Source organism: Triticum dicoccoides, chromosome 1A (genome assembly GCF_002162155.2).
Source record: "Triticum dicoccoides isolate Atlit2015 ecotype Zavitan chromosome 1A, WEW_v2.0, whole genome shotgun sequence".
Lineage (NCBI taxonomy): Eukaryota > Viridiplantae > Streptophyta > Magnoliopsida > Poales > Poaceae > Triticum > Triticum dicoccoides.
Window position 1 is genome coordinate 348493855 of NC_041380.1, and position 23580 is coordinate 348517434.

Here is a 23580-nt window from a genome sequence, read left to right on the forward strand (position 1 = left end):
AATTCTTATTCTTGTTTCATCCAAGAGATTAATTCCTTATTCCGGAGGCTTATCAAATTCTTAGTTTCATTTGTTTCATCTTTTCTTTCCCGGAGTTCCAAGCTCTAATTATCACGGAGATCCATCTAAATCATTGCAAGGATTCACCTTGTGTTTTCAATTTCTCTTTCTTTTCATTCCTTTGTTTACCGGAGTTCTTCATGGAGGCTCGACATGGTGATTCATCAAGGATTTAATTCCTTCTCAAAGTTTTCATCGAGATTCATTTCTAGGGAGCTCAAGCTTTCTTCATCTTGCAATCCGGAGTGCAATTTCTTTCTACCGTATCTTTGGAGGTGGTATTATGTCATTCTTGATAATTTGAGTTCATGTTTCATGATTCACATGTTATTAAGAATGAGGTATTTTAAATCCATCAATCTCGTCATTGGAGTTACCTTGGGTTATATTTCACCTAAGACTTTCCCTAAGGATTGTTGCTATCTATGGTGCTTATAAATGATCCAATTTCTTCATTGATCCTTTCCGGTGCGATATACTTTCTCGTCAATTTGTTCATATCAATCCAATTCTTTTCCCGTGAGTGGCAGGTTGTCACCTCATAATTTGAGATGTATTCCATAAGACCATATCAAGCTTATTATTTTCGTTGTTGGTTTTCCAACAACTCCGTTCTAGCTTTTGTTGTAACGTGCTACCTCGAGATCTTGTTTCCCTTCGTTCATCCCATTCCATTCTTACTTTTGTTCCGGAGGCATTGCGATGTTGCTCTTTTCAACCATCATCTTGTTTTGTCAAGATCATGCTTCTTTCTTTGCTTAACCATTTACCGGAGTGTTCTGTCCTTTTTACTCAAGTTCTTTTCGCCTTATCTATTCTTGCACCCCTTCTAAACCGGAGCGCTACCCGAATCGGTTCTTTCTTTTCCCTTTTCTTAACGGAGTGCTTTTAACTTTATTCTTCTCCGTTGCTTTTTTTCTTTCTATTTTCTCAACCTTTTCAAGGTTCTTTGGTTTCACTTGTTTGTCAAAGAAGCAACTTAGTTTTACCTATTCTATTTCTCTTCCGTTTGTCCCTCCGGTGCCATTCTATATCTCGAGACGAGATCCTCTCGTAGTGGTGGAGTGTTGTAACGCCCCGAGACCGATGCGCCAGGTGTATTCCAGTTATTCGTTGTTGTTGCCTTGTCATTGCTTGTGTGTCATGCATTGCATATCATGTGCATTTCATTTGCATACATGTTCGTCTCATGCATCCGAGCATTTTCCCCGTTGTCTGTTTTGCAATCCGGCGCTCCTATGTCACTCGGTGTCCCTTTCTACCTCTTTTCGAGTGTGGGTGCTAAACGTTTTCGGATTGGACCGAGACTTGTCATGAGGCCTTGGTTTACTACCGGTAGACCGCCTGTCAAGTTTCGTGCCATTCGGACTTCGTTTGATACTCCAATGGTTAACCGAGGAACTGAAAAGGCCTCGTGTGTGTTGCAGCCCAACACCCTTCCAAAGTGGCCCAAAACCCACCTAAACCCTCTCCATCATCTCGGTCGTTCGATCACGATCGCGTGGCCAAAAACCGCACCTCATTTGGACGCTCCTAGCTCCCTCTACCTATAAATAAGTGATCCCCTCCGAAATTCGTGGACGAAACCCTAACCTCCTCCTCCGCGCGCCGCCGGACATGTTCGCGCCGCCCGCCGCGGCCAACCACGGCGTGCCACATCAGCGCCGCCGTCCTCTCTCTCCTCCTCCACCGTGCCAGGCCCGCCGGGCCCGGATCGGGCCCGCGGAGCCCAAACGGCCGCCGCCGCCACCTGCGGGTGAGATCCCGCGACCCCGCCGCCATGGAGTCGTCGCCCCGCCGCCTCCGAGCCTCGTCACCGGCACCGGCCATCGCCGCCGAGCCCGCGCGCCACTGCGGCTCCTGCCCGAGATCCGCCCCGCGCTGTCGGAGCTCACCCACCGGAGCAGCCCGCGCCCACGGCCATCTTCCTCCGCCGCGCAGACCTCGCCGGTGACCGTCGCGCCCTCACCTCCGACCGGAGGCCTGCCGCCTCGCCGGACCTCGCTTTCCCCGCCGGAGTCTTCCAGCACCTCCGCCGCCATGGATCGGGAGGAGCCCGATCCAGTCATTCCCTCCCCGGCTCCGTTGACCTACCGCATGGGCCGGCCCAGCTCCCTGGCCCAACGCAGCGCGCCAGAGCAGGCCCAGCTCCATATCCGGCCCGTTGACTTTTCGTGGGGTATAATCTCACTAAGTCCCAGATCCTGTTAATTATTTTGCTATCTTCATCATGTCACAACTTATCACCCGTTGCTCCGATTCTTGCGTGTAGCATATCAAAATGTTCGTCTTGATGAGTATATCATTTCATCTCATTGCATCATTTTCATTTGAGCTCATCTTGATGCCCAAAATGCTGTTAGAAGAGGGCTATGTGAGGAATTTGTCAGATCTGTTTCAGCAAATGGCATTTTGTCATTTTTGCCATGATTAATGTGTGCATGCTATGATCCTGAGCTCTACATGTGTTTTGTTATATGCCATGCCATCTTTACAGAGGTGCTTGCCATGTATTTTTGTGATATTTGTGGTGACTAGCACAAGTTTGCAAAGTAGCGTAATCGGTAATGCTGATTTTAGGGACATAGAATTTCACTAAGTCCTTGTCCTGTTTTTGTTATTATGCCATATGTTCATGTTGTTTCCTAGTGATCCGTGCCTCTTTTGAGGATGACCAGTAAGGATGCTTTGTTAACATTATGGTGCTCTATCTATCGTTTCTTTGTTTGCAATTATGGAGCACCCTAGCTTGAGTCAATCGAGCTCTACTTTTGCTATAAAATGTTCCTGGCAGATCATTGACATGTTTAGCGATTTTGCCGAGGTCGTTGCTATTGATCCGTGCATGCTATGTTGTTGTTCTTGCCATGCCTAGCTTCTATGTATGTCTTCTTGATGGGTGTATGCTTAGTTTGTCATGCCATGCTTTGTAGTGAGTGCATCGAGCTCGTAAACATGCCTACTCGTTAATTGTTTTGCATGCTTCAGTTTTTCATAAAGTCTGAATCTGTTTATGTTTTTGCCATGTTCACATGCTTGCAATTGTATTTTCTGATCCCTTTTGGCTCAAGGTCACTAAGGGACTTTTGTTAAGTGCTCTGAGTAGCTTCATGCCATGCCTTGCTTTGCCATCTTATGTTCCTGTAGCTTGTACTTTCCATGCTCTAAAGTGTGCTTCCTGATGATAAATTCCATACTTGTGTTAATTTCACTAAGTCTGAAACCTGTTATCATTTGCACTTTTGCCATGCTTGTTTGCACCTGTTATTGAGTGATTTAGCCATAGCTCAGTGTTTATCTTTTGTTAAGCTTCTTGAGTGGATCCCTGCCATGTATTTTTTTGCCATGTTTGAGTGCTGTAGCATATTTAACATGTTGCATTTAGATGGCTACTTGCTGATTATCGCAGACCGGTGCCATATTTGTTTTGCTTGCCATTTCCAAACCGTGCATCCGATTCCGGTGATCTTTATATCGATTTGAACCGAAATCACCTCACCTTTCCAGTGGCACTCTTTGATTTCCAAGTTGAGGCCAGGTTCAATCATTCCTTTGCAATCATGCATATGCATCGCATACCGCATCCCGCATATCATACCATGTTCATGTGTTGGTTGTTTACTTTGTTGTGTGCTTCTTTCCGGTGTTGCTTCTCCGGGTTGGTTTCGATAACATCGCGTTTGTGAGGACCCGTTCGACTATGTCCGTTTGTCTTCTTCATGGACTCGTTCTTCTTCCTTGCGGGATTTCAGGCAAGATGACCATACCCTTGAAATCACTTCTATCTTTGCTTGCTAGTTGCTCGCTCTTTTGCTATGCCTATGCTGCGATACCTACCACTTGCTTATCATGCCTCCCATATTGTTGAGCCAATCCTTTAACCCACCTTGTTCTAGCAAACCGTTGTTTGGCTATGTTACCGCTTTGCTCAGCCCCTCTTATAGCGTTGTTAGTTGCAGGTGAAAATTGGAGCTTGTTCCATGTTTGGAACATGAATATTTTGTTGGGATATCACAATATCTCTTATTTAATTAATGCATCTATATACTTGGTAAAGGGTGGAAGGCTCGGCCTTATGCCGGGTGTTTTGTTCCACTCTTGCCGCCCTAGTTTCCGTTATATCGGTGTTATGTTCCCGGATTTTGCGTTCCTTACGCGGTTGGGTTATAATGGGAACCCCTTGATGGTTCGCTTTGAATAAAACTCCTCTAGCAAGGCCCAACCTTGGTTTTACCATTCGCCACCTAGCCTCTTTTTCCCTTGGGTTAGGCCAGCCCAAGGGTCATCTTTATTTTAACCCCCCCGGGCCAGTGCTTGTCGAAGTGTTGGTCCGAACTGAGTATACTGCGGGGCCACCTCGGGAAAACTTGAGGGCTGGTTTTACTCGTAGGATGTCTCATCCGGTGTTGCCCTGAGAACGAGATATGTGCAGCTCCTTTCAGGATGTCGGCGCATCGGGCGGTCTTGCTGGACTTGTTTTACCATTGTCGAGGATGTCTTGTAACCGGGATTCCAAGCCTGATCGGGTCTTCCCGGTAGAAGGAATATCCTTCGTTGACCGTGAGAGCTTGTGATGGGCTAAGTTGGGACACCCCTGCAGGGATTTGAACTTTCGAAAGCCGTGCCCGCGGTTATGGGCAGATGGGAATTTGTTAATGTCCGATTTTAGAAAACCTGAAGTTGATCTTAATTAAAATACATCAACCGCGTGTGTAACCGTGATGGTCTCTTTCCGGTGGAGTCTGGGAAGTGAACACGGTGTTGGAGTTATGCTTGACGTAGGTTGCTTTAGGATCACTTCTTGATCATAGTTTCTCGATCGTGCTTTGCCCTCTCTTCTCGCTCTCTTTTGCGTATATGTTAGCCACCAAATATGCTAGTCGCTTGCTGCAGCTCCACCTCATACCTTTTACCCTTCCTATAAGCTTAAATAGTTTTGATCGCGAGGGTGTGAGATTGCTGAGTCCCCGTGACTCACGGATACTTCCAAAACCAGTTTGCAGGTGCCGATGTTAGCGAGCAGGTGACGCAACCAAGCTCAAGGAGGAGCTCGATGAAGATCTTGTCCTTTGTCTTGTTTCATTTTCAGTTGATCAATAGTGGATCCCAGTTGAGGTCGATCAGGGGACCTTGTCGCATTTGGGGTTGTTCTTTATTTTGGTTCCGTAGTCGGACCTTGATTGTATTTGGATGTTGTAATGCTTTATTCATGTATTGTTGTGAAGTGGCGATTGTAAGCCATCTATGCATCTCTTTCCCTTATGTATTACATGGGCTGTGTGAAGATTACCTCACTTGCGACATTGCTTTCAATGCGGTTATGCCTCTAAGTCGTGCTTCGACACGTGGGAGATATAGCCGCATCGAGGGCGTTACAAGTTGGTAATCAGAGCCTTCCCCGACCTTAGGAGCCCCCTGCTTGATCGAATCGCTGGCGTTATTGAGCCTAGAAATGTTTTGAGTCACTTAGGAATTATATATATTGGAGAGTTAGGAACTCTTTTTACTCCTCAGTCCCTTCGTCGCTCTGGTGAGTCATCCTGACGTAGAGTTTTGACTCTTCTCTTCTCAAATTTCACTAAAAAAATTTAGGATCACGCGGGTATCTTGGAATCGTTCTGATGGTTTTGTGATGAGAACATTGTTCTTGGTGCCTCCTGACATTTAGGGGTTGTGGCAGTGTCCCGGGGAGTTGAGCTCCGAGGTGTTGTCATCACAATTTTATCATTGCAATTCTGGAATACCTGAGTTTAGTTTCGCCGACATCGAAAATCTCTTTTATGCAGTTGTTGGTGAGATAACCTTGACACCACCCAGTACTGGGGCGGGAGTTCATGAGTATTGCCATAACTCGTATAACGGATGCTATTCGAAGGTTGAGGTAGGCGCTTTCTGAAGGTTTCTTGGTTATGTGTTGAAGGATGGATACAACTGGATGTAGGATTTGCTAGTTTGGGTGAGATTTTATGCTTCCCCTGTATCCCCAACACCCGATTGCATAGCCGGAAAATTTCGGGAGTTTATAAGTGGGAATTCAAGTAGCTCTTAGGATATCTTTCCGACAGATGTATGATATGAAATTGGGGTTCGACGTCTAGTGGTCTGCCTATTCACGGTTGGTTTTACAGTGGTCTCGTTGTGTCTTAAAAGAGTCCTTGGCTATGTCGACTCGGGGATGCTTCGTATGTCATGTGCACTGCCTTGTACATGATGGTGCTGTACGATCGAGTCCGTGTAGGCCCCACCACGAAAACTTCGGACGAAATCTCTATCATATGTTTGTTCCGGCTTATTCTGCAAGCCAATCCTTTGTTTTTGTTTTGAGTTGTGGTATTCGAGTTGCTTCGAAGTCAAATGTTGATTCCATACCTTTTCCTAAGCGGTGTTCTCATACCCCGATGTGAACACTAATCCTTCTCGATCATCGAGTTTGGTATGTCAATCCTTTTCAACCGGCATATTCCTCTTCAAGTGGATCCGATCAACATCCGCAAGTTCAACTCAAGTTTTTCTCAATGTTGTTTGTTTCATCCGTCTCCAAGTTGCCTTTGTCGAGGACTTGTTTTACCATTGTCGAGGATGTCTTGTAACCGGGATTCCGAGCCTGGTCGGGTCTTCCCGCTAGAAGAAATATCCTTCATTGACCGTGAGAGCTTGTGATGGGCTAAGTTGGGACACCCCTACAGGGATTTGAACTTTCGAAAGCCATGCCCGCGGTTATGGGCATATGGGAATTTGTTAATGTCCGGTTGTAGAAAACCTGAAGTTGATCTTAATTAAAATACATCAACCGCGTGTGTAACCGTGATGGTCTCTTTCCGGCGGAGTCCGGGAAGTGAACACGGTGTTGGAGTTATGCTTGACGTATGTTGCTCTAGGATCACTTCTTGATCATAGTTTATCGATCGTGCTTTGTCCTCTCTTCTCGCTATCTTTTGCGTATATGTTAGCCACCAAATATGCTAGTCGCTTGCTGTAGCTCCACCTCATACCTTTTACCCTTCCTATAAGCTTAAATAGTCTTGATCGCGAGGGTGTGAGATTGCTGAGTCCCCGTGACTCACAGATACTTCCAAAACCAGTTTGCTGGTCCCGATGTTACCGGCAGGTGACACAACCAAGCTCAAGGAGGAGCTCGATGAAGATCTTGTCCTTTGTCTTGTTTCATTTTCAGTTGATCAGTAGTGGAGCCCAGTTGGGGTCGGTCGGGGGACCTTGTCGCATTTGGGGTTGTTCTTTATTTTGGTTTCATAGTCGGACCTTGATTGTATTTGGATGTTGTAATGCTTTATTCATGTATTGTTGTGAAGTGGCGATTGTAAGCCATCTATGTATCTCTTTCCCTTTTGTATTACATGGGCTGTGTGAAGATTACCTCACTTGCGACATTGCTTTCAATGCGGTTATGCCTCTAAGTCGTGCTTCGACACGTGGGAGATATAGCCGCATCGAGGGCGTTACAGCCTACTCCCCATCCTCCTGCGGTTCCCCTCCCTTTCTTCCTTGTCCTCCCTTATGACACACCGTCTGTCTCCATCCCACGTCCTCGTTGCCGCCATAGCCTCTCTAGGAGGCTCGCCCTCCGTGCTGCAAAGCAGGAGGCCCGGATCCGCAGGAGGAAGAGGAGATCCCTGGGTCCAGGCGGTGGCTCGGTCGATGCGAGGTGATGGCGAGCCGATGAGTGTGGGCGGTCAAGACTGCGGTCGCAGCTTTGGTGGTTGCGCACATGTCAGTGATTGCATCTGATGTCACACACCGAGGTGAGCTTCTCTCTCTCTCTCTCTCTGAACTTGTACAACACTGCATAAAAATAGCTTCTCTTTGGCCTTGTGTTATTTGGAGATTTTTGCTCCATGTTGTTTCCCTTGATTAGGTTTAGAAGATGATTGTAGCACTTTGTGCAATTAGTATTTTTTTTCATATGCTTTGAATAAAATTGTGTTCAGAGATCATGTTGTATACACTTAGGATGCATACAATCATTTTTGCAGGTTCAAACAAGAGAAGAAGTACTATCTTGCCTGCCTGAAATTAATAGGAGCTCAGCCTGAATGTTGGATGTTCTTGAAGAAATACCTGGAATGTAGGATGGAGAGGTTAGCATGCTTACTCCATGTGTAATAATTTTAGAACTACTGTGTTGTAGTAATGTGTTTAGCTAAACGTCTTATTTGGCACATCCATAATTCAAACCAGTTTATGCGTGATGATTTAGGGTGTGTTTTTCTTTTTTTGCTACTTTAAATTTAAATGCTCAAGAAATTTGATAAGCGTAGATTGCAGTTGCAGAGAGTATGGTCATAAAAGTTTTGAAGAAATTTGTGAAGGTTGTCATTAAGATCTTTTAAGAGAGATATCTCCTTGTACCAAATGAAGCAGACGCTACAGGGCTTCTACAGATGGGTGCATCAAATGGCTTCCCTGGTATTTGTGGAAGCATAAAATGTGAGGTGGAAGCGTTGCTAAAGATCTACATATTGTAGCAGTAGTTTTTACTGTGAAACATAAGCTCTTTTTACAGTGCAATTATTAAATTGTAGTAGTAGTTTTTCTTGCAGCTTGTAGTAGTAGTTTTTCTTGTCAAAATCAGTCCTTTCTCTGTACTTGTTGATCTTTTTAGTCTTAATTTTCTAGCCAATTCAGGATTTTTGTTTTGCAACATTATGGATGACGCATGTCTTTTATATTGGCTCAGATTGCAAGCTCTTCTTTACATTGGTGACACATATGACCTACAGTGTTGAATCAGTTGTATTTTTGGTTGAATTTCAAATCAAAAGTCTTGAATTACAGTTTCAGATCTTTTTTACTTAGCTTGGCAATCAGTTACAGTTTCAGTTCTTTTTTACTTAGCTTGGCAATCAGTTAACTATCCAAGTACAGCTTACTGAATGACATGTGTTGTCATGAATGAAAGCTGGTCCAGTCCAACCTGTCGTTTTTTTATTGGGTCTAAAACTTGATTGAACCTGAACTGAAGTTTAGCTCAGCCTCATTTGACAAACAGATACACACACAACGCAGAATATATATTCGTTCTTGAATTATATACTATATATATATACCTTCATCCACACTGTCTGATCACCAGTGCTTTTTCTTGTCAGCGACATCATGGCTGTTGGCGGCAGAATGATGGAGAAGGAGCGGGAGAAGCAGGAGATGCTCGGCCGCGCTAGCGCCAGTGAGATCTTCCAGTGTGCGCCGACGGACAAGCCGGCATTCACGCTGGCCCAGATCAAGAGGGCAATCCTGCCTCACTGCTTGCAGTGCTCGATGATCAGGTCCTTCTCCTATGTGGTCTATGACCTTGTCATCATCGCGTCCCTCCTATACGCCGCGTTGGTCTGGATCCCAGCACTCCCGAGCATGCAACAGCTGGGCGCCTGTCCGCTCTACTGGGTCGTGTAGGGCTGCGTCATGAACGGCATCTGGGTGATCGCCCACGAGTGCGGCCACCACGCCTTCTCCGACTACTTGCTGCTCGACAACATGGTCAGAAGCTCATTATCGTCTTGTCTAGCATTGCTATTATTCCGAACCTGGTATGGCCTCAAAATAAACTGTAATAGGGGAGTTGTTGGTCAAACAAATAATTCTGCATGTTTGGACACTCAGTTTTCTGCACTTTAGTCATCTATATGGGTTGGGTTCATGAATAATCAGTGGTTGGCATCATTTTACATTTGCATCGTTTGAGTGCTGATCACAGTAGGTCTACATTTTTTAATCAAAGTGTTTTTATGTTACTTTGTTCTTTCAGTTTTCTGTCAGTAGTTTGTTCAATTCGTACGCTTGGGATTTGTTTGATTGACGGACCTTAAAGCTGATGCAATAATGCATGAACTATATTCTGCCCTTTTTATGCCCAAGGTATAGTTCTCAAATTTTGATGCTATAAACATGACTACATGAGGGAGAGTAGAGAATACGACAAAGTTAGATGAGATTTGTAGTGAAAAGCTTTCTTTCTTTTGTTTACCTACATATCTTGATTGCATGATTGATTCTTTTGCTGGATGTTAGGAAGCTTGAAAGTTCGGTTTTCTGATGGTGAGTTATGTGTGGTTTCAGGGTTACAGATGCCACAAGGCTTGCATAACAAGGGTGGATTCCCTAAAAGGGAAGGCTTACCAACCAAAAGGTGGTTCTTTCTTCTGTTAATTGTTTCGATCCTATTTTTTTATTTATGCAAAAAGGAATGCTATTGCTTATGTTCTCTGACGAACTGTACCTTGAATTCTTGATTTTGCAATTCATTGAAGAATCGTCCATCACAAACTCTGTTCATTGAGAACTTTACCTGGATATGCTAAAGCTTGCACACTGACATTTGTTGTTTAGTTAGCGCTGGAGTTGTGCAACTCCCATGTAGTTTTCTAATGTGTCAACAAACCGAAAATTGTTGATCCTTCTCACTACAGATCGTGTCATGAGCTCGGAGACATTAAGGCACTGTTAGTTAGATGTTCCAATATTATCACGATCTTCCTTTTTTGTTTAGCCTAGCAAAGGTCAAATTGTTTCTTCTTTTCAAAATGTAAATTTTGGTGTCTGAAGTTCGTTTGGAACACTATGTTATGAATTTACTCTTAGTTCACAGGTTGTTGATTATCTATAGCCTACTCTGCTACGCAGTGATCCGGCCATTTTTTCTTCTCTTGCTGCCCTGGTTGTGCTTCTTCCTTATGGTAATGCATTGCTCCTTAGCTTCTTTCTTTGTTTTTCTTATGAGTGCTGCGTTTTGCGTATGCTGCTCCCTCTGTGTGCATATACCATGGGTTGTTCCCTTGTGTGCTGATGATGGATTAGCTTACAATCAGATTCGTGTAATGGAGCTAAAAATATATTGGCTGATTGTATCTCTTAGTTTGGCAGAAAGCACAGCATATCAAATTGATCGGTGACCATCTTCCTCAGTTTCTGCATATTTATTATTGGGAAGAGAACCAGGCTACTCATCGATTAATAAAAACTTTCTAGCTCTATTCTCCTTCAAATCATTTCTTTAGTATTATTCTCTTAGATTAAAGGTATTATTGTGATGTTGTGCTGTTGTTCTGTATGTATTGGATGGCCATTCAGACATGTTTTAATGCGCTAATAGATAGATGTGCTTTATGTTTGCACATTTGTTCCTGTGTTCTTGCCTTTTTGTTTGTGTTTATTTTGCAGGTTAGACGAAATGCTCTGTTCCTAGACCTGCAGCTTGTTTCTGCTCCTCAAGGTTTGCTCTCCTTTTCTGCATGTGCATTGTTTGTGGTTGTAGATACATTTATCTTCCTGTGCGTAACTGATGTCTAGCATTGCTGAAAACACCTTTATCAGAGCTGGTGTCCACGCCTTCATCATAGTTGGTGTCCACATGTTCATCAAAGATCGTGTCCACGGCTTTAGCGGAGCTGCTGTCCACACTTTCATCAGAGCTAATGTTCACGGGACCATCCATGCAAGCACTGGCGGAGCTACGTGTTACAAAAATAGGCCACGGCGTCCCGCCGGTAGCAAATGAAGTGGAGGATTGAGAGTAGGCTGACCTGTGAGAGAAAAATAGTGGATTCCTTTGTACTGGCATGCCCACCTTTGACAGTGTAGCTCCGCCACTGCATGCGAGCTCCCCTCATGCTCAGCCGTGCTGGAAGCCTAAAACAACATAGATTATCAATCAACACATACTAACCAAGTCACATTACTGTGATGATGTGTAAATCTGCCAGAGGTTTTGAATGGGACTTTACACCACCAAATTAGAATGTGTACAAGACACCATTTTTTCGACTAAAGGAGATTATGTTTATTATAATATGTACTTGCCCACTGTGGTCTTTTATCATTGGGACGACAAGCCATCATTTTTTCTTCTATTAAAGGAAATTAAATTTGCTCAATATATGCCTTCCCACAACTAATAAGCCAACTAAATCATGGATTTTGTTTCGGGTGCAACTCTGTGCTACCAAATTAAAATGTGCATATACGTCTCATTGTAGATAGAAGCCACCGTTTTATTTCTTGAAGGAGATTACAATTGTTGCCATATGTGCTTGCCCGCAACTAAACCAACAAACTACGGATTTTCTTTTCAATGTCCATATGGATTCAACGGGTCTCTGCACCATCTTAGACTTCATACAACCAAATAAGAATGTGTATATATCGTCTCATTGTACACGGCAACACACCATTTATGGGGCCAAAGTATATTTCATTTATTATCACACGTGCTTGCCCAGACATTTTTTTTAAATGAGACTCTATACTATCAAGTTAAAATGTGTTCATTCATCTCATTGTGCATAAAAATCCATCGTGTTTTGTATTAAAGGGGATTAAACCATGCAATTGTTTTTCATCGTGGACATGGCTTTAGCGTGCCTCTGCTAATTTAGTGACCACTCTATGATTTTTGTGAAGTTTGCAACTAAGAGAGATTAAATTTGTTGTCATGTGTGCTTGCCCGTAACAAAATCAATTGAACCATGTATTTCTTTTCATCGCTAACATGGAATCAGCAGGTCTCTGCGCCACTTGGCGTAAAAAAATCAACTAAACCATGTTTTTTCCCTTAGGTTTCTTATCCTTTTCCCTCTTTTTTGCAGGAAAATATGCATGGCCAGGTTTCTCATCATGATAACCAAGTTTTCAAACTTGCTAAAAAAATACAACCATGCCATCTTTACTCTATCATCATAGTGCCCATATTTTCAAACTGACCATATTCATATTATGCAAAGCTCCCCTTTTCCCAGACTATTATTTGACAACGTAATAAACATGTTTAAAAAATAGTATGATTTAGTTGAAGGTTCTTGCAGCATGAAACTATTTTCATCGACAACATGTCTTCAGTAGGTCTCTGTGCCATTTGGCGCAATGGGTCAACTAGTATTCCTTAATAAGAGCAAACTTCTCCGATATAGTGTAGTTTGGAGAATTCAAAAAGATAATAGGACTATCATGTGTGGGTGCATTAGCAACAATTTCATGTTTAACATAAGGAACTATAGCAAGTTCATCTCCATAAGCATAATTCATATTGGCATCTTGGCCACAAGCATAGCAAGCATCATCAAAAGGGATATTTCAAAAAAATCAACGGGATCATAATAATCATCATAGCAATCATCCTCCGGTAAGCACGAAGGGAAATTAAACAATGTATGAGTTGAAGAGTTACTCTCATTAGAAGGTGGGCCCGGGTATCTAACCCGCTCTTCCTCCTTTTGTTCTTCGCTCTCCTCCTCATCTTTTTCATCCAATGAGCTCACAGTTTCATCAACTTCTTCTTCCATATATTCCTGCAAAATATTAGTCTCTTCTTGGACAGCGGAGACTTTCTCAATAAGCGCATTAATTTCGTAATTGTATTCATAATTCTCATAACAATATTTCAAGATAGCTAAATTTTCAGGTCTATAAACAGCATCATCAAAATCTGCAAACTCTTTAAACATAGATTCAATTTCATAAGCACCCTTAAAAGAAACAAATTCTTCTATTTGTTCCACATCATAGTAATCATATATACCATAAACATAAGAAGCTAAGGTTTCATTATCATTAAATTCACATGAAAAGGGAAGGTGTGGAGCCTTCACCTTAGAGCAGCAAGTATAATCATATCTCAAGCATAGTTGCCTAGCATACCAATTCAATATATGAATTTGAACCCATAATAGTTTCCCTTTTTGTGTCAAGCGGTAATCCCTAAAGTATTCACGTTGATCCAACGTTACTCCCATTACATAATTGAATGGGGTTTTCTCAGGATTATTAAAGTAGTACATAATATTTTTCACATAACCAGCATCGAGGGTTTTAGGAGGTTCCCCATCTCCATGAGCAGAAAGTACACCTAATTTTTTTGGTATTTCGTGTTCCATATCCATAACAAAAGATAAAGAACAACTAAGAACAGCAAATAAAAATTACTTAGTGATAAAGCAAACAAGCACACACGAGAATATTCACCCCGCGCTATTGCTCCCCGGCAACGGCGCTAGAAAAAGTCTTGATAACCCACAAGTATAGGGGATCGCAACAGTTTTCGATAAGTAAGAGTGTCGAACCCAACGAGGAGCTAAAGGTAGAACAAATATTCCCTCAAGTTATATCGACCACCGATACAACTCTACGCACGCTTGACGTTCGCTTTACCTAGAACAAGTATGAAACTAGAAGTACTTTGTAGGTGTTTTTGGATAGGTTTGCAAGATAATAAAGATTACGTAAATAAAAAATAGGGGCTGTTGTAAGTAAAGAAGCAATAAAGTAAATATAGCGAGTGTGGAAAAGTGGTGGTAGGAGTTGCGAAATTGCCCCTAAGCAATTGACTACTTTACTAGACCGATAGCAAGTATTATGTAGGAGAGGCCACTGCTAACATGTCATCCCTGACTTGGAATTCTATGCACTTATGATTGGAACTATTAGCAAGCATCCGCAACTACTAATGTTCATTAAGGTAAAACCCAACCATAGCATTAAGATATATTGGTCCCCCTTGAATCCCGTATGCATCAATTTCTATGCTAGGTCGAAGCTTCTGTCACTCTTGCCATCCAATACATAGTCCTATCAACATACAACTAACCCTAGGGTGTGATCCACGCGCGCAATCATATGATGGGCACCAAAGGACAGCAACATAACCACAAGCAAATTAAATCAATCATAGCAATTCATCAACCACCGATAGGACAACGAAAATCTACTCAGACATCATAGGATGGCAACACATCATTGGATAATAATATGAAGCATAAAGCACCATGTTCAAGTACAGGGTACAGCGGGTTGCGGGAGAGTGGACCGCTGTAGATAGAGGGGGGAAGGTGATGGAGATGTTGGTGAAGATGGCGGAGGTGTTGGTGTAGATCGCGGTGATGATGATGGCCCCTGGTGGCACTCCGGTGCCAGCCCCCCTCCTTCTTATTCTTCCTTGACCTCCTCCCTAGATGCGAGAAGGGTTTCCCCTCTGGTCCATGGCCTCCATGGCGTGGGAGGGGTGAGACCCCCCTCCGAGATTGGATCTGTCTCTCTGTCTCTCTCTGTTTCTGCGTTCTCAGATTCTTCCCTTTCACCGTTTCTTATATTCCCGGAGATCCGTAACTCCGATTGGGCTGAAATTTTGATACGATATCTATCCAGAAATTAGCTTTCTTGCGGCGAAAGAAGGGAACCAAGCGCCTTACAGGTGGCCCACGAGGGTCAAGGGCGCGCCCAGGGGGCAGGCATGCCCCCCTGCCTCGTGGCCACCTCTGGCACCGTCTCACGTGGATTTTTCTTCCCAAAAATCATATATATTCCAAAAAAATCTCCATCAGTTTTATCCTGTTTGGACTCTGTTTGATATGGATATTCTGCGAAACAAAAAACATGCAACAAACAGGAACTGGCACTGGGCACTGGATCAATATGTTAGTCCCAAAAATAGTATAAAAAGTTGCCAAAAGTATATGAAAGTTGAATAATATTGACATGGAACAATCAAAAATTATAGATACGACAGAGACGTATCAGTCATCACATGGTCGTCTCGCCAAGTATTGCTTTTGCAACTATTGCTATCACATAGCGATAAAGTAAAGCAATTACATGGCACTTGCATCTTATGAAATAAAGAGACAACCATAAGGCTTCTGTCAGTTGCCAGTAACTTTAACAAAACATGATCATCTCATACAACAATTTATATCTCATCACGTCTTGACCATATCACATCACAACATGCCTTGCAAAAACAAGTTAGACGTCCTCTACTTTGTTGTTGCAAGTTTTACGTGGCTGCTACGGGCTGAGCAAGAACCGTTTCTTACCTACGCATTAAAAACCACAACGCGGTATAATGATTGCCTTTTGATCTTCAGAAAGAACCATGTTCATTGAATTCGATTCAACTAAAGCTGGAGAAACAGACACCCACTAGCCACATGTGTGCGAAGCACGTCGGTAGAACCAGTCTCGCGTAAGCGTACGCGTAATGTCGGTCTGGGCCGCTTCATCCAATAATGCCACTGAATCAAGAATCAACTAGTGATGGTAAGCAATATGTATATACCCACGCCCACAACTCCTTTGTGTTCTACTCATGCATATAACATCTACGCATAAACCTGGCTCGGATGCCACTGTTGGGGAACGTAGTAATTTCAAAAAAAATCCTACGCACACGCAAGATCATGGTGATGCATAGCAACGAGAGGGAAGAGTATCGTCCACGTACCCTCGTAGACCGTAAGCGGAAGTGTTATGAGAACGCGGTTGATGTAGTCGAACGTCTTCACGATCTGACCGATCCAAGTACCGAACGCATGGCACCTCCGAGTTCAGCACACGTTCAGCTCGATGACGTCCCACGAACTTCGATCCAGCAGAGCTTCACGGAGAGTTCCATCAGCACGACGGCGTGATGACAGTGATGATGTTGCTACCGACGCAGGGCTTCGCCTAAGCACCGCTACGATATGATCGAGGTGGATTATGGTGGAGGGGGGCACCGCACACAGCTAAGGGATCAATGATAAACTTGTGTGTTCTAGGGTGCCCTGCTGCCCCCGTATATAAAGGAGCAAGGGGGGAGGTCGACCGGCCCTCCTAGGGTGCGCCAGGAGGAGTCCTCCTCCTAGTAGGAGTAGGACTCCCCTTTCCTACTCCTAGGAGGAGGAAAGGAAGGGGGAAGGGGAGAAGGAAGGAGAGGGAGGAAAGGAGGAAAGGGGGGCCGGCCCCCTAGTCCAATTCGGTTTGGGCTAGGGGGGCCGTGCGCCATGCCTCCTCTCTTCCACCACTTGGCCCATGAGGCCCAATACTTCTGCCCCGTATTCCCGTAACTCCCCGGTTCTCTGAAAAATACCCGAATCAATCGGAACCTTTACGATGTCCGAATATAGTCGTCCAATATATCGGTCTTTATGTCTCGACCATTTCGAGACTCCTCGTCATGTCCCTGATCTCATCCGGGACTCCGAACTACCTTCGGTACATCAAATCACATAAACTCATAATACTGATCGTCACCGAACGTTAAGTGTGCGGACTCTATAGGTTCGAGAACTATGTAGACATGACCAAGACATGTCTCCGGTCAATAACCAATAGTGGAACCTGGATGTTCATATTGGCTCCTATATATTCTACGAAGATCTTTATCGGTTAAACTGCATAACAACATACGTTGTTCTCTTTGTCATCGGTATGTTACTTGCCCGAGATTCGATCGTCGGTATCTTAATACCTAGTTCAATTTCGCTACCGGCGAGTCTCTTTACTCGTTCCGTAATGCACTATCCCACAACTAACTCATTAGTTGCATTGCTTGGAAGGCTTATAGTGATGTGCATTACCGAGAGGGCCCAGAGATACCTCTCCGACAATCGGAGTGACAAATCCTAATCTCGATCTATGCCAACTCAACAAGTACCATCGGAGACACTTGTAGAGCACCTTTATAATCACCCAGTTACGTTGTGACGTTTGGTAGCACACAAAGTGTTTGTCTGGTAATTGGGAGTTGCATAATCTCATAGTCATAGGAACATGTATAAGTCATGAAGAAAGCAATAGCAGTAAACTAAAATGATCAAGTGCTAAGCTAACGGAATGGGTCAAGTCAATCACATCATTCTCCTAATGATGTGATCCCGTTTATCAAATTACAACTCATGTCCATGGTTAGGAAACATAACCATCTTTGATCAACGAGCTAGTCAAGTAGAGGCATACTAGTGACACTTTGTTTGTCTATGTATTCACACATGTATTATGTTTCCGGTTAATACAATTCTAGCATGAATAATACACATTTATCATGAAATAAGGAAATAAATAATAACTTTATTATTGCCTCTAGGGCATATTTCCTTCAATTACACCTCCAAGCCTAACTTGAGAGATTTTATTATGCATCACCTCGGTAGGTAGCACAAGCAACCGAGGGGAACTATTGTTGTGGGAGGCATAGTGACTCAGCTTGCCGAGCACTTCGGCCTCGATATTGATGCTATTCAACACGTCCCAGGAGCTACGAAATTCAACCGTTGAATTATGACATACACTCACTTCATTGGGACTGTGCAAGGCGAGCATTGCTACAAATGCCCCCTACCTAACACACAAAGTGTTGATGTTCGTTTGCCCTTACTGTTTCTACGCGAGATATGTGGGTACTCTCTATTGACGAGATCAACGAGTAACGCCATAAGGCTGGTTTCGGGAACATCGCTCAACTCGAACCCGCTCCAAAGTGGGACACTGCAGCAGCAGGTCCGGTCCAAGGTTGGGATGCATGGGGAAATGCACCTTAGCGCGCACCCAACTTTCCACCACAATATGCACCGCAGGTTCATTTTTGGTAGCCTCATGACCATGTGCTTAGGTTTGAGTTTCAACAGCTACAACAGCAGGTAGGAGGGATCCGTACGGACCTCCGTGAGGCCAACAACAACATTAACCTACTGAGTGGGAACATGCAGTCCCTCTTTTCTTTCTGGCAGCCACACCCTGGAGCAGGAGGTCCGTCCTCTAGTGGCCCATCCTTCCAGTGGCCACACTTTGGCCAAGGGGACAACGATGACAAGGACATGGACTAGATAGTAGGCCAAGAGTCTAAGCTTGGGGGAGCTCATCCCCTAGTTATCCATGCATGCATATTTATTTTTCTTTTATTTGTTTTGTATTTTTAATGTTTATTTTCAGTTTGCGTAATAGGATGAGGAGCACATTTTGGTCTTGCCTTGTTGTAGTTCTCTTTGGTTTGTTTTCTTGGAGCCTACAGGTTTGTTCTCCGCTAGCGAGAGGAAATGAAGAAGATGAATTGGGACTTGATGAAGGGGAAGAATGAGCCAGCGTGAGAAGGTATAACATATACATAATCCCCTGTCTCGCAATATTATTTGAGAAGGAATTTTCAGTAGACTGGCTGCACTTGAATTAGTTCCCCGTGTTAGTTGAATATCATCTAGTCATAACTCCCAATTCTAGATTTTGCTAGTCAAACCTTGTGGGAAAACATGTTTTATTTAATGAAAGATTAATAAAAAATAGAGGACGGGAGCTTTCGAAGAGAACAAGTACTTAAACAATTCAACTCCACACGCTGATTTTGATTGACTTGATGACACCTATTGATGGAGTTGTTTAAAGGGCTAAATATTTGAAGTGGTTGAGGTTATGCCAAAATTTATTTGCAATACATAAATCATGGAGCTCCAGCCCAAGGCTGGCTTTATGTCTCATTGCTATATGTTGAGATAATCCGCATAACTGGAGCTCTATCACAAACTTGGGGATTGTGTGGTAAATGATCGACCTTCCCCAAGGAAGTGTGTAAGTGGTAAATAAAAGCATTGATCACTAAGCTCGAAAGAGACAACCATTCTTGATCCATAGTGCATGAAATTAAACCATGACGGAACCCAATTGCATATAGTGAATGTTGGCATAACCTCGTTACCTAGAGTTGAAATCTTGAAGAATAATAACTGAGAGAAGTGTCGGAGAGCCATGACTAGGAGGCATTAGTGGGTGGTAATGAAAAACTTGAGTTTGCTATCTTCGATCTCCAAACCTTTTAAATGTATTTTGACAATTAAGCTTAAGTTGAATATCAATCTAATTGAAGAACACCTTCATTTTCCTAAAAACTTGGTTAGCGAAGAAAAAATGTTTTAAGAAATTATAACTAATGGTATGAGACTATACGTGGTTAGGCAACGAGTTTAGGTGCAGCTATTCAATTGCAAATATTTTCTTTAATGACCTTGCAGGATAAGAGAGGATGGATATGGTGTATTTTCCTGAGTCGGTAAAGTTCTTTCCATTCAACCAAGCTCCTGTTCACTCTCTTGATTTCTTGTTTGCTCAGGGACGAGCAAATCTTGAGCTTGGGGGAGCTGATGGCTCGAGAATTTACGATGTTTTTCATAGTGATTTCCATTTGGTTTCATCGGATTTTTGTTATTCTTTGGATATTTATAATGCTAATCAAACAAAAGGGAGGAAGATCTACTTTGTCCTTTGGATGGTAGAAAATATCACATTTGGAAGGAAATCAAAGGAGATTGGTGCAAATCAAGTCAATTGGAGCAACTTTTCTGAAGAGAGCACTGTCAACAGGTGTACCAGAGTGAAAGATGACGTTTCATACAACTGCACGTGCTCATTTGAGCGGTCGTTTGGAGTGCCCACGACCCCTCCTCATCTATACAAGTAACTTTCGTGAAGGGGCCATGAGGAGAAGAGAACTCTAGCCGGCGCCACACCATCCAGAATAGGAGAGGAGAAGATCATCGTAGTTTTTGGTCCTTTCATCTCCATCATCATCATCATCACCTCCTTCACAATCGTAAGAGGGATTGGAACTTGTAATCTCTGCTCCATCTCATCTCAGATCAAGACTATTTGAGTACCATTTTATCTCATTGTGGATCCCCTCAATATTATCGATATGGTTTTCATGGTTTTTCTTTCTGTTGTGATTGACTCCCCTCTTATGTTGTGTGAGTAATTCCCGTAGGTGAAGGAGATATAGGTGAGTGGTAAGATTCTTATGTGCCTATCTTATATGTTTTCATTTGAATTCGTAGTAGTACAGTCTATTTAGTATGCTGTTATATTGTGGTGAACTCTATGCGTGTTGCCAATTTAAGGGCCCAGGCAACATGATCTCAACACCTACACATGTAACACATATTGTTTAGGAACTCCGTGATCTCTGGTGTGATGGGTAGAGATATCTATGAGAACTGAAGAAAATATGAGATAACAACTATCCACTGAACTTAATGCTTGGTTCCGGTCTTATGACCTTAATTGTGGAAACGACCACTTTGTGGCAGCGGAGAAGCGGGACCATAGAATGAAATGTAAGCCTTAGTGGAGGAGTTTCATGACTCTAGGGAGAATAGCCTATGGAAAGTTTATATCAAATACCATGAGTACAATACAAGGTAACTGGTATTACCGTCGCACTGCCAAAATTCATATATTCTTACCATGAACTGAAATCTCTCCGCACCTAATCTCTTCATTGCAGGAAACACCATTTACATTCTAAGCTCTTGTTATTTACTTTTATTAGTTATTTAGTAGACACCTGTAAATCCTCTTTTTACTAGCATATTTAGTTTATCGTTTACCAATGATAGTAATAGTATTTGTAGAAGCTCAAGCGATACTTCACACTAGAACTATGATACCTTGTGTGTGATAGAAATGCCTCCATAAATACTCTCCTCCGCTCTTTGTTTGGACGGTTACTCATTGGGATACTTCTGCGAAAGTGCTACATTACCCTGTTTGGTGTGCAGGTACCAGGTCGCTCATGCCCTCGTATATATACATAGGCCTCACCCTCTCCCAAAGTGGCTGATAACGACGAATGATAAAGACCTCCAGCAGGTCAATACCATCAACGCCAACCCTCTTTATGCCGACAAAAGCGTCCAGCAGGATATCAACTTTAGTTTTTTCGATCTTAGCAAGCCTAAGCATTTTCGGAGGCTCAACTCTATTGCAAGTATAGATCGGGAGACCTATTTGAGAATCACTGGTCAGAATGTCCTTGCTGTAGAACCAGGTATTCTGCCACAACTTGATAGTCCCCGGAAATCTAATTGCCGGAAAAGTGCATGAGCTCTTCACTTGGACTCCTAACCCGCGCATAATTGGATAACTTTGGTCTTATCATCACTCGGACAATTTTGTCTTATCATTTGTCCTCCCCATTCGGCCTTTGATGGTTTGAGATTGACAAGAGAAGATATGTTTGAAAAAGGCCCAATGGGGAGGACATCCGATGTATTTTTTGCAAAGAGAACTGAATGCAAACAGATAAACCATGGCATTCGGGGGAATGTGATGGAGCTGCGATCCGAAGTAATTCAGAAATTCACAGAGGAATGGATGCGGAAGCAACTAGAAGCCCCTATCTATATTGGAAGTGAGGAGTGATGGAAATATGCCCTAGAGGAAACAATGAAATGGTTATTATTATATTTCCTTAATCATGATAAAAGTTTATTATTCATGCTAGAACTATATTGACCAGAAACTTAAATACATGTGTGTGGATACATAAATAAATACTGTTTCCCTAGTGAGCCTCTACTAGACTAGCTCATTGATCAAAGATGGTTAAGGTTTCATAACCATAGACATGATTTGTCATTTGATAACGGGATCACATCATTAGGTGAATGATGTGATGGACAAGATCCATCTATTAGCTTACCATAATGATCGTTCAGTTTATTGCTACTGCTTTCTTCATGTCAAATACATATTCCTTCGACTATAAGATTATGCAACTCCTGGATACCGGAGGAATACCTTGTGTGCTATCAAAGTCACAACGTAACTGGGTGATCATAAATATGTTCTATAGGTATCTCTGAAGGTGTTTGTTGAGTTGGCATAGATCGAGATTAGGATTTGTCACTCCGAGTATCGGAGAGGTATCTCTGGGCCCTCTCGGTAATACACATCATAAGAAGCCTTGCAAGCAAAGTGACTAATGAGTTAGTTGCAGGATGATGTATTACAGAACGAGTAAAGAGACTTGCCAGTAACAAGATTGAACTAGGTATGAAGAATGATACGTCTCTGGCATATCTATAATTTTTGATTGTACCATGCTATTATATTATCTGTTTTGGATGTTTTATATGCATTAATATGCTATTTTATATTATTTTTGGGACTAACGTATTAACCTAGAGCCCAGTGTCAGTTTCTGTTTTTCCTTGTTTTTGAGTTTCGTAGAAAAAGAATACCAAACGGAGTCCAAACAGAATAAAACCTTCGCGATGATTTTTCTTGGACCAGAAGACACCCAGGAGACTTGGAGTTCAAGTCAGAGGAGCCACGAGGCGGCCACGTGCCCAGGGGGTAGGGCGCGCCCCTGCTTTGTGGGCCCCCCCCTGTGACTCCCCTGACCTAATTCTTTCGCCTATATATTCACATATATTCCCAAACCACCAGAAGCATCCACGAAAACACTTTTCCACCGCCGCAACCTTCTGTACCCGTGAGATCCCATCTAGTGGCCTTTTCCGGCATCCTGCCTGTTGAGGATATAACCTCTGAGGGTAAACCGCCCAGGAGGGGCCGGTTCACCTTCAGCTATACTGAAGCCCAAGGAAACCCATAAGATGGCGCTTTACGTATGAAGCTTAGAGGCCCAGAGCCCGCAGGCGATTTAGGGCCCATGATAGTAAACCGCCATGATTGTATAAACTTGCATTGTAAGATAGGAAAGAAGAGACCAAGGCGGACACTTGTATGAGCCAGCCTCGGGACTCTGTAGACCGGCCGGGGTCCTCCCGAGTATATAAAGGGGTGACCCGACGGCGGTTTAGGGACAGAAAAACAACAACCCGAAGCCAGACAAAGCGGATTCGCTCCCTGGCCTTCGAAACCCCAGCAATACCAATCAAACTAGATGTAGGCTTTTACCTTCATCGAAGGGGCCGAACTAGTATAAAACTCTCGTGTCCCCTTGTCCAGTTTAACCCCTTCAAGCTA

General features: G+C 43.2%; 1 protein-coding gene across 2 annotated transcripts in view; it reads left to right on the top strand.

The window, feature by feature from the left end:
* Nucleotides 1-7639: 7639 nt before the first annotated feature.
* The window catches only part of LOC119288428 (fatty acid desaturase DES2-like), a 28967-nt gene continuing 13026 nt past the window's right edge, over nt 7640-23580 (top strand). The window contains exons 1-3 of one of the 2 annotated variants that reach the window (XM_037568079.1): nt 7640-7820; nt 8052-8156; nt 9168-9600. In XM_037568079.1, coding sequence (XP_037423976.1) covers nt 8119-8156; nt 9168-9471 — 342 coding nt within the window. In that variant the 5' untranslated portion in view covers nt 7640-7820; nt 8052-8118 and the 3' untranslated portion in view covers nt 9472-9600. Of the gene's footprint in view, nt 7821-8051; nt 8157-9167; nt 9601-23580 lie in introns of those variants that run through there. The other variant, XR_005141207.1, reaches the window with a different exon arrangement.